This window comes from Rutidosis leptorrhynchoides, chromosome 11, assembly GCF_046630445.1.
Source record: "Rutidosis leptorrhynchoides isolate AG116_Rl617_1_P2 chromosome 11, CSIRO_AGI_Rlap_v1, whole genome shotgun sequence".
Taxonomy (NCBI): Eukaryota; Viridiplantae; Streptophyta; class Magnoliopsida; order Asterales; family Asteraceae; genus Rutidosis; species Rutidosis leptorrhynchoides.
In genome coordinates, this window is record NC_092343.1 from 389,655,235 (window position 1) to 389,670,185 (window position 14,951).

General features: G+C 31.4%; 2 protein-coding genes across 4 annotated transcripts; both read left to right on the plus strand.

Annotated features, from left to right (window-relative positions):
• The first annotated feature begins 181 nt into the window (after positions 1-181).
• Positions 182-2,759, plus strand: LOC139876054 (bark storage protein A-like). The gene is made up of 5 exons (XM_071863352.1): positions 182-401; positions 492-559; positions 869-1,024; positions 1,168-1,410; positions 2,345-2,759. Exons 1-5 carry the CDS (start codon positions 182-184, stop codon positions 2,714-2,716), a joined length of 1,059 nt encoding a protein of 352 aa, XP_071719453.1. The 3' UTR covers positions 2,717-2,759.
• Positions 2,760-3,741: 982 nt separating this feature from the next.
• On the plus strand, positions 3,742-7,360 carry LOC139875458 (protein NRT1/ PTR FAMILY 1.2-like). Of its 3 annotated transcripts, none has more exons than XM_071862793.1 (4): positions 3,742-3,967; positions 4,045-4,262; positions 5,014-5,555; positions 6,040-7,360. In XM_071862793.1, exons 1-4 carry the CDS (start codon positions 3,847-3,849, stop codon positions 6,857-6,859), a joined length of 1,701 nt encoding a protein of 566 aa, XP_071718894.1. In that variant the 5' UTR covers positions 3,742-3,846; the 3' UTR covers positions 6,860-7,360. The 3 variants fall into 3 exon arrangements, with proteins under 3 accessions (XP_071718894.1, XP_071718895.1, XP_071718896.1); XM_071862794.1 differs by having other exon boundaries at positions 5,014-5,255; XM_071862795.1 differs by lacking the exon at positions 3,742-3,967 and having other exon boundaries at positions 4,061-4,191; positions 4,308-5,555.
• Positions 7,361-14,951: the final 7,591 nt, after the last annotated feature.

Here is a 14,951-nt window from a genome sequence, read left to right on the forward strand (position 1 = left end):
CGCAATGCAAATGGTGAAATAAGTAAATTATCTTGAATTATTGCACCAACCCTTTTATTATTTAATAACAATTTGCACGTTTTAAACAAATCTGCCTTCTAAGTCTCTATAAAGTCAGATTTTTAGCCCAAGCCAGTTCATCAACCATCTCTTCATTTTTCACGATTTATAGAGTACAGCAATGTTTAGAAATATAATATCCACTTTTATTTATGTTTTATTTGCCATTTTGTGTCACAAACAAGCCAATGGTGCATTACATGGAAGTACAAAAAAGACAGTTCATGAAGCCAACAAATATGGCCCTTATTTAGGTCTGGTTATTCCCAACTTGTTTGAAATGAATCCTCTGCTCAATAATCCTAATTATAAGTCCACCAACCTGATTATCGACTACGCGGGTATGTACATATTTGTTCATAAAAACTATTGAAATTGTGTTTATTGTTCATTGAATTATTTTTTGAAATTTTAATGTGATTGGTTTGAAGGAAGAAGGTTTCGGTTTGGAAAGATCTACAAGAAACCTGTGATTCTAGTTATGAGCGGAATGGGAATGGTAGGTTACGTTCTAATCAATGTCATATATTTATCAACTAGCGAAAAAGTCAACCCCGCTTCCTTAGGGCCCCAAAACAAAAACCAATCTAGGAAAAGACTTGAGAAAAATGACGATTTTGCCCCTAATGTACAATACATAAAACATGTTGTATGCCACAAAACGGTTCACCGGCCTTGAACATATATATATATATATATATATATATATATATATATATATATATACCACGTTACTAGATTATCCTGTAACTGTTTCCGACCTGAGGGAAAGATTCTTTTGTAATATGTTCTTCAATTTTTTATACAGGTGAATGCAGCAGTAGCAACACAACTATTATTGACTTTATTTGATATCGAAGGTGTGATACATTATGGAATAGCAGGAAATGCAAACCCAAATTTACATATTGGAGATGTAACAATTGCAGAGTATTGGTCTCATTCTGCTATGTGGAATTGGCAGGTATATATGCATATCTTACAAAACACTACTTTTGTGTACACACAAGTTTTACACTAATAGACTGTTATAAAACGCCCAATTTAACAGGTCATTTTAACAGTTTGATACCATGTTACAAATATTTAATGTATGTAATGGTGTAGAGGTATGGAGATGGGCCAGAAAATTCATTGCCATTTGAAGGAGAAGGTGGATTTACAAGAGAGATTGGGTACTTGAAGTTTGGATCATATTCAGAAGATAATAATAATAATGATAATTTATTGAACAATGTATGGTACCAAGCAGAAGAAGTTTATCCTGTGGATGGTACTCCTGAGCAAACTCAACAAACATTTTGGATCCCTGTTGACTCCAATTATTTTTCTCTCTCCAAACAACTTGAGGTAATATATTACTCGATTCATTGAATTCTGAATCCACCACGTGCAGTTTAATCCTCATCGTTCGCTTATCAATAAATTGGATATAGAGAAATTACTTCGCCTTGAATATTTATCAATAAATCGGATATGACAAAATTACTTCGCCTCTAGAGGGTGCGCATAATGCGCAATTTACTCGGTATCAGGTCTTGTACTCGGGGGACTTGATTACCCGAGGTTTTACCTTGTATGGGGAGCCAATATGCTCGTTCATAGGAGAGTTTTCTCGCTTACAAAAAAAAAAGTTACTTCGCCTTGAATAACTATCAAAAAAATGGTTTTCTTCAATTGTCTGAGAAAGAATGTTCTGTAAGAAAAATTGTTGAATTTAAAATATATTTGATAAATATTAGTTTTGCTCATATATTTAAAGTAAGATTGACTTATGTAAGAGTAAATGGGAGTTTATTGATATTTAGTGATTATTTTTGATAAATAAACAATTTTTGGGGAAAGATAGACGAGTAAATAGTAGGGTGGATGTAGTATATATTTAAATTTTTTTTTTTTTAAAGCAAGTAAACTTTTATTAATAACCGGAATAGTTACAAGGTCCTATAAACTATACACTGTATAATGTAGTTTATCCACTATCCACTATCATTTTATCCACTAATTCATTTTATCCACTATCCTTGTTTCGTTTTATTTAATATACCGAGCTAATAATAATAACATCTTGTTTGGTCTAACGAACCAGTCAACCCAATTAATATCCAACGCTTCAGCCCAATTAATAATAACACTAGGCCCACCAAGATCATACGGATATGCATCACTGTATATATCGAAAAAGGATAAACATATACAAGATCCTATATTTGAATCGGGACAAAAGTTATATTATTGAGATACAGTTTTATTTAGTTCATGGTTTGACGTGTTTAATCTGTAGAAACTAAAATTGGAGGGTTGCATCAACACAACAACTTGTTTATCTACACCGCCAAAAGTCACAATCGTGCAAAGAGGAACAAGCGCCAACATATATCTCGACAATGCAGCATATCGTAACTTTTTATACAACAAATTTAATGTTAGCCCCGTTGAAATGGAAAGCGCAGGGGTTGCACTTACTTGCTATCAACAAAAAGTGCCTTTTATAACTTTTCGAGCTCTTTCTGACTTAGCGGGTGGTGGGTCAGCTACTTCAAATGAAGCTGACACTTTTTCGGGCCTCAGTGCAGAGAACTCGGTTTTAGTAATGGTGGAGTTTGTTAAGTTGTTGGCGGGTTACAATAGGAAGTTGTTAAATTTTGTTTGGTAAAAGTAGTTATTCTGAAAATGGAGCAATCCAAATAAGGGGATTAGTATATCTCTAGTTTTTGTATTTAAATAAACTAGATGCAATGATTGGCTCTATTTTTGAGTCAACATCAAAACGTCGATTTATTGACGTCTTGACTGCCGTTTAAAGCCTAAATTGAATTTCAAACAGGATTTATAACCCTTGGAAATTTGATTCCACCATTTTCATGGCGTCTCAATTTTATTTTAATTTTATTTTAATTTTATTTTACTATTTTAATTTTATTTTTTTTACTTATTGGTCGGAGGTCCACTCGAAATCAATCTCTTTATCCGTCGAATAAAGAGAGATGACTTTCTTTACTTTTGAGAGTGTTTCACTTTCGGTGGAGAAATGACTTTTTTTATTCTCGTATAGGAAAATGATTGTCTAAATTTCATCTCTCCATACATCACTCATGTGGTATTAAGTTTTGTTGTTGTTGTCGTAGATGTAATGATTGACATTTAACTTTATGCTTATAATCTTAATTGTTGTGTTCGATGTTTGATGTAAGAGTATGTTTGTATTAAAGAGTAGCAAAACAACCCACTCCCCTCATATTTTAAAAATAAAACTTCTAATATCACGATCATTTAGTGATACAAAACAACCACTCCCCTCGTATTTTAAAAAATAAATCTCTTAATATCACTATCATGTAGACAAGTCTTTCTCTACTCTCGAATAGAAGAGAAATTGTGTCTCTAATCACAAGTCGAGAAAAAATTCTCCATCCATCGAAAGAAAAAGTCAACCCTCTCTCTACTCGAGAATAGAGAGATTGCTTCTAAGAAAACTTCCAGAAAAAAAATAAAAAAATAATAAAAAATTAGTGTAGAAGTTACTGTAGAAAACAACAACTCCCCTGGTAAATTTATGATAATTCTCATAATATCACTATCATGGTACCTAATTTTTTGAATATTTCAAGGTTGATGGAGATGTATATGTTGCGCTGGCCGCCTAATTTGAAAGTGTTATTGTCACTCTCTTCTTATAACTGATGTAAACAAGATCCATTAATGAATCAAAAGTTCAACAAACCAAGTAACTACCATCTTGTTAGTTAGTTGAACTCAATCAACATAAGAAAAAATCAATCATCCATGGAAGAACACACAAATAATGAAGAGAAATTGAGTATCGACACAGAACTAAATACTAAATTACTTGATCAAAATCATCATGATCATAAAGGTGGATTGAGAACCATGCCATTCATCATAGGTACATCAAAATCCCAAATTTACCTATTCTTTTAAAAATTTCAATATTAATTTTTTTTTTTTTTTTTTGGGTGATAGTGAACGAAGCGTTTGAGAGGATCGCGAGTTATGGACTGACGCCGAACATGATATTTTATCTTATGGAAGTTTATCACATGGAAGCTGTAACCGGAACAAGTATACTTTCGATTTGGTCTGCACTTTCAAATACTCTTTCAATTTTTGGTGCGTATATCTCCGATTCTTACTTGGGCCGGTTTCATGTCATAGCAATCGGGTCCCTGTCCACCCTGTTTGTAAGCGAAAATCATCCCTAATTAATCTCTTTTTTTTTTTAACAGCAAACTCACCATCATGATTTAGATGCATTCAAACTTCTATGGAGCCTGTATGTATATGATATTTGTGGCTGTATATAGTATATTGGTTAGGTACTTTAGTTATATGTTTCAAAGTGTTTCGGCCCTGTTTCATTAGTGATCAATGAATTTTTGTGTTGGTGCCTTTACTGGTTAAAAATTATAGAATTTTGCTAACCACCTTTAGGGCTGCTTTAACGTGCATAAATTTATTGTGCATTTGCATAACTGACATAAAAAGTAAATCTCAACCACTATGTACAATTTATGCGCGTTAAAGAGGGTCCTAAACTGTCGTTAGCAAAATCCACAATATATTATATGATTATTTTTTATAGGGTAATATTTAATATAAACTTTGTTTGGTAGACATAAAAAGTGGAGCTTATGAAAATCATAAACTCTTAAAAAATAAGTTACTTCTAGTAGTTTATGAAAAAAAGTAGAACTTATAAACTGAAAATAAGCTTCAGCTAGTTTATCAAACACTTATAAAAAATAATAAGCTCCAACTACCAGTTTTAAAAATAAGTTCGAGCTCCAGCTCCAGACCATAAGCTCCAACTCCAGCTATAAGCTCCAGCTCCAGCTAGTTTCATCCAAACATACCCTTAATTGCATACTTACTATTAAAGTGACATGAATGTAAAATTATATGTTTCATTGGATAATATTGTTGTTGTTGCAGGGGATGACTTTTTTATGGTTAACATCAATGGTTCCACAATTAACACCTTCATCTTGCAATGAACTAGGATCTAGTTGCAGCGAACCATCGTTAACCCAACTCGCTTTTCTTTTCTCAACGTTCGGTCTACTCTCAATTGGATCCGGTTGTATCAGACCATGTTCAATTGCATTTGGTGCAGACCAACTTAAACACCATCCAACTCTTAACAACCAAAGGCTCATTGATAGCTATTTTAACTGGTACTACGCATCTGTAGCAATTTCATGTATCTTCTCTTTTACTGTTGTGGTTTATATTATAGACCAATTTGGTTGGCAAATTGGATTTTTGGTTCCTGTTTTGGTCATGGTCTGTTCTGCTGTCATGTTCTTAGTTGGTTCGCCTCTTTATGTCAAAGTGCAAGTTAGCGAGAGTCCGTTTTCAGGATTTGTTCAAGTTTTAACTGTCGCTTTTAAGAACCGTAAGATTAGTCTTCTTCATGATGACTGTTATAATCATTCCAACGAAATGGAACGAGCAGAGCTAACCACCAACTTAAGGTTTGAAATTTACTAACCTTTTAAGTTGACTTAAATCAGACTCGAAATCACACTAAATTTCAATTTAAATTCAATCAATAGTGAATTTCAATGAAGTTTATAAATGTAGGAATGTTTAATAGTCAATATCCCAAAAAGGTAACATAAAATGTGAAAATAATCAATAAAGGTAATGTAATTTTATAAATTCCAAAAAAGGATGATAGTGTGACGTCTACTTGTCGTCTATGTGGCAATGACGTGGCTAACAGTTGGACAATATTACTCAAATTTCACACATTTTCACTATGTAATAATTTTTTGAGTATATATTGAAAAATAAGTTACTTTTTTGGCCATCTATAAAGTCATATTACCTTTATTGATAATTTAGTTAACTTATGTTACCTTTTCGGACCATTATTCTTTTGCATATGTAACAAATTTCGACAGACTTATTTATAATAAATCTATTTGTGTTATCTAACTTGTTGATTTATTCTAGGTTTCTCAACAAAGCTTGCGTTCTTAATGATTTGAACGTGGATTCTTCGTGTGTTAATCCATGGAGTGTCTCCACAGTCGAAAAGGTGGAATCCCTAAAATCGATAATTCGAATAATACCCATATGGTCTTCAGGCATTATACTGTTCACAACCATTACACAAAACTTTCCGACACTCCAAGCGAATACAATGAACCGACATATCACCTCAAGTTTCGAGATCCCGGCTGCATCATTTACCTTATTCATGGTCTTAACAGTCACTTTATGGATTGCAATTTACGACCGGATATTGGTCCCGGTTTTAGCCAATCTTACACACGAGCCACGTGGGCTAAACACAAAAACTCGAATGGGAATTGGGTTACTCATTTCAATCTTAGCCATGGTGGTATCCGCAATAGTAGAATCCATTAGGCGCCACGTGGCAAGGTCAGTCAGCAACACGCATGCCATGTCAGCAATGTGGTTGGTTCCACAATATTCATTATGTGGTCTAGCCGAGGCGTTTAACGCAGTTGGACAACTGGAGTTTTATTATTCCGAACTGCCAAAAAGTATGTCTAGTCTACCGATGGCTCTGTTCATGGTGAGTAACGCAATTTCAGGGCTCGTTTCGAGCCTTTTGATTAATGTCGTGAACTCGGTTACAAGTGAAGGAGGTAAAGTAAGTTGGCTATCGAGCGATATGAATGAGGGTCACATCGATTATTACTACTGGTTACTTAGTTTCTTGAATTTGCTCAACTTTTTCTACTACTTATTATGTTGCCGTGCTCATCGGAGTTTATCATCATCATCATTCATCACACGAGAATAGGTTAATACAACAGGGTTAGAAGAATAAACATTAAGTTTAGGCATTGACAATAATTTTGGGATTTAACTCTCAAAATGTCAATGCAATTAATAATGTGGTAGTTAAGCTATATATTAATAGTACTAATAATTTCCAAATATGTATACTCCGTAAACAAACAAAAAGAAAAATTATAGCTCTTGTATATTCTTACTCATTTGTATATTCTGAGTATATCATTAATGATAGTGGCAAACATGATATAGGATAATAATTAATAAACTTAAATTGATGAGTTTGAAAGTCAAAAATTGTTAGGTTAGGATGAAGTTTTCATATGGTAGGTCAGAGCTTTAAAGTATCAGGTATTACTGAACTATTGCTACATTTGTATAAACTTTTGTGTCGTCATGAAGGTTGCTGAAAATGGGGGTTATGAATTGCAGCTTGTGTAAGATCATGATATATGGTTTTGTTTGTGACATGTTATGAAAAAAATGAAATGATTTATTACAAGTTGTATATTTGTGTGTTTGATAATTTTTCTTGTATATGGCATTTGTGCTCCGTTTTAGTTTATTTTAGCTTATCTTAGTTTATGTGTATATGCACTTGAGTAGGCTTTAGTTGGTTGGGTCAAGTTGTTGTCTTGGTCCTTTGTTTCTCATCTATATATTGCATTGTTTATTATTATTATTATTATTATTATTATTATTATTATTATTATTATTATTATTATTATTATTATTATTATTATTATTATTATTATTATTATTATTATTATTATAATATTTCTTTGTCAAAAACAGTAATAAATCTTACCCAAAAAAAAAAAAAAGCAATAATAAATTACACTGATGATGCTTCTGGGTTTTATTAATCCGTATGACATTATACCGGTCATAATTATTATTTAAAAATTACGTACACATGTATAGCTTGGATGTGCACAACAATATATAGCTCCTTTCGTTAACTTTTAACAAAAGGGGGAAAAGTTTCAATATGAATCTTTTGATAGATTAACTTAAATTTACTAACTTACCTCCTTTAATGATGCCTTTATACAAATCTTTTATTAGTACTTACTAGAAGGTAATTTTGGAATATTGGACATAATTATTGTGATTCTATTAAAATAGGAAGGAGAAATATCATCTCCCTTATATACATGTTATAACACTCGCCCTCCCTCCTAAGTAATCGGAACAGATAAAACCTTACAATTTTTTTTTTTTTAAAGGCAAGCAAGAAATATTATTAAATAAGAATAAGAAACAACACGATACTATTTTTTAGTGTATAATGATGAATCTTTTTTAAAAATGAAAAATCTCACCTTGTATGCATCACATGAATCTTAGCTTCACATCAATAATATTGGTTAACTAGTGCTGTTAAATTTTTATTGCAGGAGCCTTTATTGAATTTTTTTAGTATTTTTGAAAAAGATCCTTTATTGATTAAACTTTACACAATAATTGATGCAATTGATTACCATATGATTTTATTCAAACCACTAAGCTTTTTAAATGGGAGTTGATTTGTACATCACTTTAAATTTGCCATACACCACCAAATAAATTATTTAGACATTTATACCCTTCATTTAGTGGTGTATGACAAATTTGATGTGTAAAAGGAAAGGTAAAATTGTCTAAATAATATATTTGGTGGTGTATGGCAAATTTGAGGTGGTGTACGAATCAACTCCCTTTTTAAATAGAGTGATTAGTACTATTAACTAAAGAAAACTAAGGTGTACTTGTTTACCTCTTAATGAAATGGTTCAGTACTGAATGCTGAATCATTTAGCATTCAGTGCGTTTGTTACAGACTTCTGAATGACATATGGTGTTAAATGGTTCAGAATTCAGTGATGAACCATTCAGAGATGAAACACTCTCTTAACCATTAAGAGCCTAAATTTTCTGTCATTTTCTCCTCAAATCCTATCCTGAACACTTAACTAACAAATAAATTGAATATTTTATTCATGTTACACTTTGATAAGGTAAGTTTACTCAGTTATATCGTTCGTTCTAAATGATTATCAAACAACTTATTTTCATTCAGAACAAACTTTATTCATAGGCTTTGAATCATTCAAATTCTGAACCAGCACTAAATTATTCAGTTTTATCAAACGCACCATTAGAAAAAGACATAATTACGCGAATCGACCATGCGATTTACCTTAAATTGTGTAGATCGTCCCTAAACTTTCTTTTTCTTTAATAGTCCCTTGAATTGTACTTTTTAACACATATGATATATAGTCTCTTCGTCAAAAAGTGGTCAAATTTTTCCGTTAATTTTAGTAGCACCACGGTATTTGGTCTTTTTAATTTTTCAATGATATACTTCATCTTTTTCTTCATCCCCACAATGCTTCGGTCTTCACAAACTCTAACGAAATCAAATCAAACAAACAAAATCCAAATCAATATTTCAAACAAAACTAAATCAAATCAAATGCGCAAATAAGATTCAATAAAAACCCCCACTAATCTTAAATTCAAAAAGTGTGTTTGGCAGGGACATCCCGACTCTGTGACAGACACATCCAAAAAGAGTCAGATACTGAAAAATTACCTCCACTTGATCCCCACTCATGTGATATGAGCAACTAACATTCCATTGCCACAAGAGTTTTAGATTCTTGCCGCAAGTGGGGATCGAACATGCGCCTATTTTAGGTTTAAAGCTTCCACATGATGTGTCTTAGTTTTAAATGTACCGGGTACCACTGAACTGTTGCTACATTAGTAACTCCCACTAATCTTCATCATCACTGACATCGGTCTTTTCATCTTCATGGTACCACTTTCAAATTTTCATCGCTATATAATTCATAACTGAAACCCTGTACAACCATCGTTACAAAATCAAACAACTATCACAAAATCAAACCCACATGAGTGTTAACAAAATTGCGGTGGTGGTAGGTTTTTGGGTCATCTTCTTCGGCTAACTCTCTGGCTGCCGTCGACCACTAACTATTACTTCGTTTTTCTTCAGATATGCTACTTTATCAGAAATCGGTTTTATTAACCCACTTTGTAGTTCTTTTGTGTTTTGTTTCAATACTTGATATCGGAATATGAGCCATTCGATAAATTGTAATAATTCATTGTACATAAAAGTGATTTTGTAGGCCATCAAAATTCATATATTGATTAATCTATGCTAAATTTTCATAAAAACTCATCAAAAAAATGTAAATACACAGGATTTCAGTTATGTACACTGTATCTACTAATTATTTTTTCTTTGAATACACAAGATTCCTTCACATTTTTACGATATAAAATGCAAATTTGGGTGGTTTACAAACTCGTTTTTAAATACGGGTGACCTACAAACATAAATGTGTATAGTAAGGTGGTCTCGTAATGCATAATCCCAACTAAATCTTTTGAGATGGTAAAGATGAAAGTGAAACAATGAGTTAAATGAAAAAATATAAAAAGACAAAAATACTTCTACATGCTTGGCATGACTAAACATTACTATTTAACGAATATTTGACTGTGGACTATTCGTGTTAAAACATACTCCGTACAATTCAAGGGACTACAAAAAAAAATTTAAGAACACGAACTGCCTAAAATTATGTCTTAGAAACATAAGGCATAACAAACGGTCACCAAGAAGACCGGGTTTATTCAAACGAAATCCCTACAAATTAGGCTAACTTAAACGTGTATCTTGAATACTTCATCTTGACTTAATCTTCCAACTTTAATAAACTTGATCAACATAAAAAGTAATTACGTACCCTCTCGAGAGATCTATAATAGTAAATCAGTCGATTTGACTTTCAAAATTAAAGAATATAAGTTTGACTTCTGACCAAACTTGGGATTTGCTATGATTAAACGCCGATGAAACTAACATATAATAAAGATGAAGACCGATAGATTGCTTTATTTGACCATAGATATGAAGCTATTTTTTTATAGTAATAAGTTGAGTCGATCGAAATATATACAAAGCTTTTTTAAATATTTGTTATTAGAGATTTGATCTAATCAACGATGGTGTGATACTTGGAAAACTATGGCAGTGGTGGTAAGCAAAATTTGGAAACAGAGCGTGAGATTATTTATTAATGTTCAAAAAGATGAAAAGGTTGAAGTTACCTTTTTAACCAACATGATTATCACAGGCCATAGTTAAGAGAAAATTTTAACAGAAGTTAACAGTGAGGACTATTGTCCTACGCTTTCCAAAAAACTCGTGAATATTACACTCTCCAAAGCTCAAAGCTCATGAATATTACATTCTCCAAAAAAACTTATGTGTACACTTTACACACAAATAAAAAACTTATGTGTACACTTGACACAAATTTTTTTCTGAACATCCGGAAAAATATTACTATTAAAAAAGACTAGCAAGCTGCTAGAGTATTACAATGACAACATTTTTTTATTTTAACAGCGATTGGGATCACCCGAGGGGAACTAAACCACCCGTTGCGATCATCTCTCGTTTCGACTATGCCGATGCAGCGATAATAACCCCACCCCCATCGCTACCCTGGAGGAAACCTTGAAACCGATCCAAGGGCACGACCAAGTAAAACCCCCCCCTCCATTTACCCCCCAAACGATATGGGAAAGGTGTCATGGGTGGATACTTCATGGCAGAGATGAAATTGTGTTTTTAATATGTAGCCAACGGGGGTCGAACTCCTGACCTCCCCTAAAGGAGGCAGGCCACCAACCGCTGGACCAAATCACAACTTCTTACAATGACAGCATTACAATGATAAAAATGGGTTTTGCAATCAAAAAATCCAATTAAGATTAACTTTCTTATAACGAGATGAATGCCAATCGAAAGAGGACAAAACAATTGAATCCACTATGTGGCATTTCTTAAACTTCGTTGGATCAAAAATGCTTCTGTTTCTAAATTTCCAAATCACCCATGAAGTAGCATAACAAATCGCTTCCAGAATAATCACTTTAGAAGGTTGAGGACTTGCAGTCATAATCCATTGCCAAAGGTCATCAACCGAACGCGAAATTGGAAGAACATATCTAACCATGAACCGATGTAACTCTGTGATAACCCAAAAAATTTCCGATTAAATTTAAACTAAACCTCGACTAATTCCGACGATTCACAAACAAATAATTTTAAATACTTTATATATATATATATATATATATATATATATATATATATATATAATAATAATAATAATAATAATAATAATAATAATAACTTGAAATATAATTTAAAATACGATTTAATTATAATCAAATATGAAAAATCATATACAAGATAATATTGTTGTTGTATTATTACTTGCAATATATAATGAAATGTGATACATTTAATATCAATATTATAATTAGTAATAAAATTATGATTACTATTATTAGCATTAATATTATTTATTCATTATCATTATTAAAATAAGTATTCTTATAAAAATATCATTTATTATTAATGATATTATTATTATTAACATAATTATCATAAATATCACTATTCTTGTTATTTATATTATTGTTGTATTAAAAGTATTATTATTATTATAATTATTATTATTAATACAATTATTATTATTATTATTATTAATATAATAATTATTATAATTATTATTAATTTGTATATGTTATAAAAGTCAATTGTGGATGCTAATTTTATTATTATTATAGATATTGTATAGTAGATTTTTTGAGTATATATATATATATATGTGTTATGTGCACACTTCTAAAGAGATATAAAAAACACATACTTCTCTCATATTCCCTCTATATACTTATTAGTAGTCTACAGTCAAGAACCATGCCACTAAAGGTAGTTATAAGCCTACTGAATTATAACACGTTATCAGCACGAAGTGCTCCGTATAATCAAGGTTTATCTAAGCAAACACACGTCACTAATCAAGTTCATGATGTACACTACTGGAGTGCAAAATCAGTCAAATGGTGGGGATCTTTGTATTGCAGACAGTGGTACCACACACACTATACTCAAATCTAAAAAATATTTCACTGATTTTAAAGCAACAGAAGGAACGGTACATACTATATCAGGTCCTGCGGATTTAATAAAAGGAATGGGAAAGGCAAAATTCATGTTACCAAATGGTACAAATTTTCTGATAAAAAATGCCTTATTTTCTGCCATGTCAAAGAGAAATTTGTTAAGCTTCTCTGACATATACCAAAATAGATATGATTATCAGTCAGTGACTACAGAAAATGATAAATATTTAAGTATCACTGACAAGAAACATGTGATTGAAAAACTACCAAGACTTAATTCTGGTTTACATTATACATATATAAATGTACCAGAAACACACATGGTAGTTGATGAAAAGGCATGTGATCCTGTAATGATAAATCTGTGGCATGAAAGATTAGGCCACCCGGGATCAATAATGATGAAAAGAATAATTCAAAATACACATGGACATCCATTGACGGATCAAAAGATCCATCATGATGCAATTATCCCATGTACATCATGCTCACTTGAAAAATTGATAATAAGACCATCACCTATTAAGGTTGAAAAAGAATCTCCAATGTTTCTTGAAAGAATTCAAGGTGATATATGTGGACCAATACATCCACCATGTGGACCATTTAGATATTTCATGGTTGATGTTATGCGAGGCGTATATGAAATAGTGTATATTTTACTAGGAAAAACTATTAAATACGATACAATTTTACACAAGATATTTATTTATTTATAGAATGGATATACCTAAACCTTGCTACAACACTTATAGACAGTGTACCTAATCGTACAGTAGTGTAGTTTTTAGTAAGTCCGGTTCGTTCCACAGGGAAATCTTTAAACAAAGCTTAACGCTATATTAGTTTTAATTTATAAAAATACAAATATATATATAAGTAATATTATTATTATAAAGGGGGTTTTTACAGTTTAATGACCGGTTTGTCGATTTTTAAAACTTTAGTCTTTGTTAAAACCTAATGTAAAATATTAAATAAATAAAAGACTTAATTTAAAGTTTAAAGTAAATAACGATAATGAAATTGCGATAAATAAAAGTGCGATAAAATAAACTTGCGATAATTAAAGAGTACGATAATTAAAAGTACAATTAAATACAATGACAATAAATAAAAATGTGATAATTAGAAGTGCAATTAAATATGAAAATAAAGGAATTATGCTTATTTAAACTTCCATAATCATGATGTTTGACGTGTTGATTTTAGTTTATTCTCATAGGTTAATTGTTCTTTGTCCTGGATTGTTTAATATGTCCGTCTGGTTTTTGTCCATAACAGTCCATCAGTCATAAATATAAAGTGCGAGTGTCCTCGTCAAATTATCCTTATACCCGAAGTCAAATATTCCAACTAATTGGGGACTTAAACTGTAACAAGGTCTTAATAATTTGTTTAATAATTACACCAGGATATCGACTACGTGTAACCCAAGGTTTTAATACTTTGTTGTCAATTATGCCAAGTGTCCTTGTACATAATTTCACCCCTGTTTTAATAATTCCATAGACTATTAATCCATTCCCGTGTCCGGTTAAATGAACGATTATTCGTACATATAAATATCCCGCCCATCGTGTCCGATCGAGTGTATGTGGTTATTTATAGGTACATCCAATTGTAAATCTTTATATTAAAATTAACAAACTATCATTTAGTTAAACAAATATAAAGCCCATTAATAGCCCATAGTCTAATTTCCACAAGTGTCGTTCTTTTGTCCAAACCCCAATTATGGTACAAAGCAAAATTACCCAATTTTAGTATTTTAGCCCAACATCATGATTACTTCGGTATTAAATAAGCATAATAATAACTTAGCTACGAGACATTAATGTAAAAAAGGTTGAACATAACTTACAATGATTAAAAATAGCGTAGCGTTACACGGACAGAATTTCGACTTACACCCTTACAATATTCGCTAACATACCCTTATTATTGGAAATTAAAATTAAAATTAAAATTAATATATATATATATATATATATATATATATATATATATATATATATTACGTATGATAAATGAGAAAAAGATATGTTTGATGTTCACCAAAAACGCGATTTTTATAGGCATGTGGGCTGGAAAAG

Excerpts from the sequence above, each read along its gene's own strand:
- LOC139876054 (XM_071863352.1), top strand. The coding sequence starts at position 182 with ATGTTTAGAAATATAATATCCACTTTTATTTATGTTTTATTTGCCATT. Across the intron at positions 560-868 it reads TTATGAGCGGAATGGGAATG|GTGAATGCAGCAGTAGCAAC; the intron begins GTAGGTTACGTT and ends TTTTTTATACAG. Across the intron at positions 1,411-2,344 it reads CTCTCTCCAAACAACTTGAG|AAACTAAAATTGGAGGGTTG; the intron begins GTAATATATTAC and ends TTTAATCTGTAG.
- LOC139875458 (XM_071862793.1), top strand. The coding sequence starts at position 3,847 with ATGGAAGAACACACAAATAATGAAGAGAAATTGAGTATCGACACAGAA. Across the intron at positions 3,968-4,044 it reads AACCATGCCATTCATCATAG|TGAACGAAGCGTTTGAGAGG; the intron begins GTACATCAAAAT and ends TTTGGGTGATAG. Across the intron at positions 4,263-5,013 it reads GGTCCCTGTCCACCCTGTTT|GGGATGACTTTTTTATGGTT; the intron begins GTAAGCGAAAAT and ends TTGTTGTTGCAG.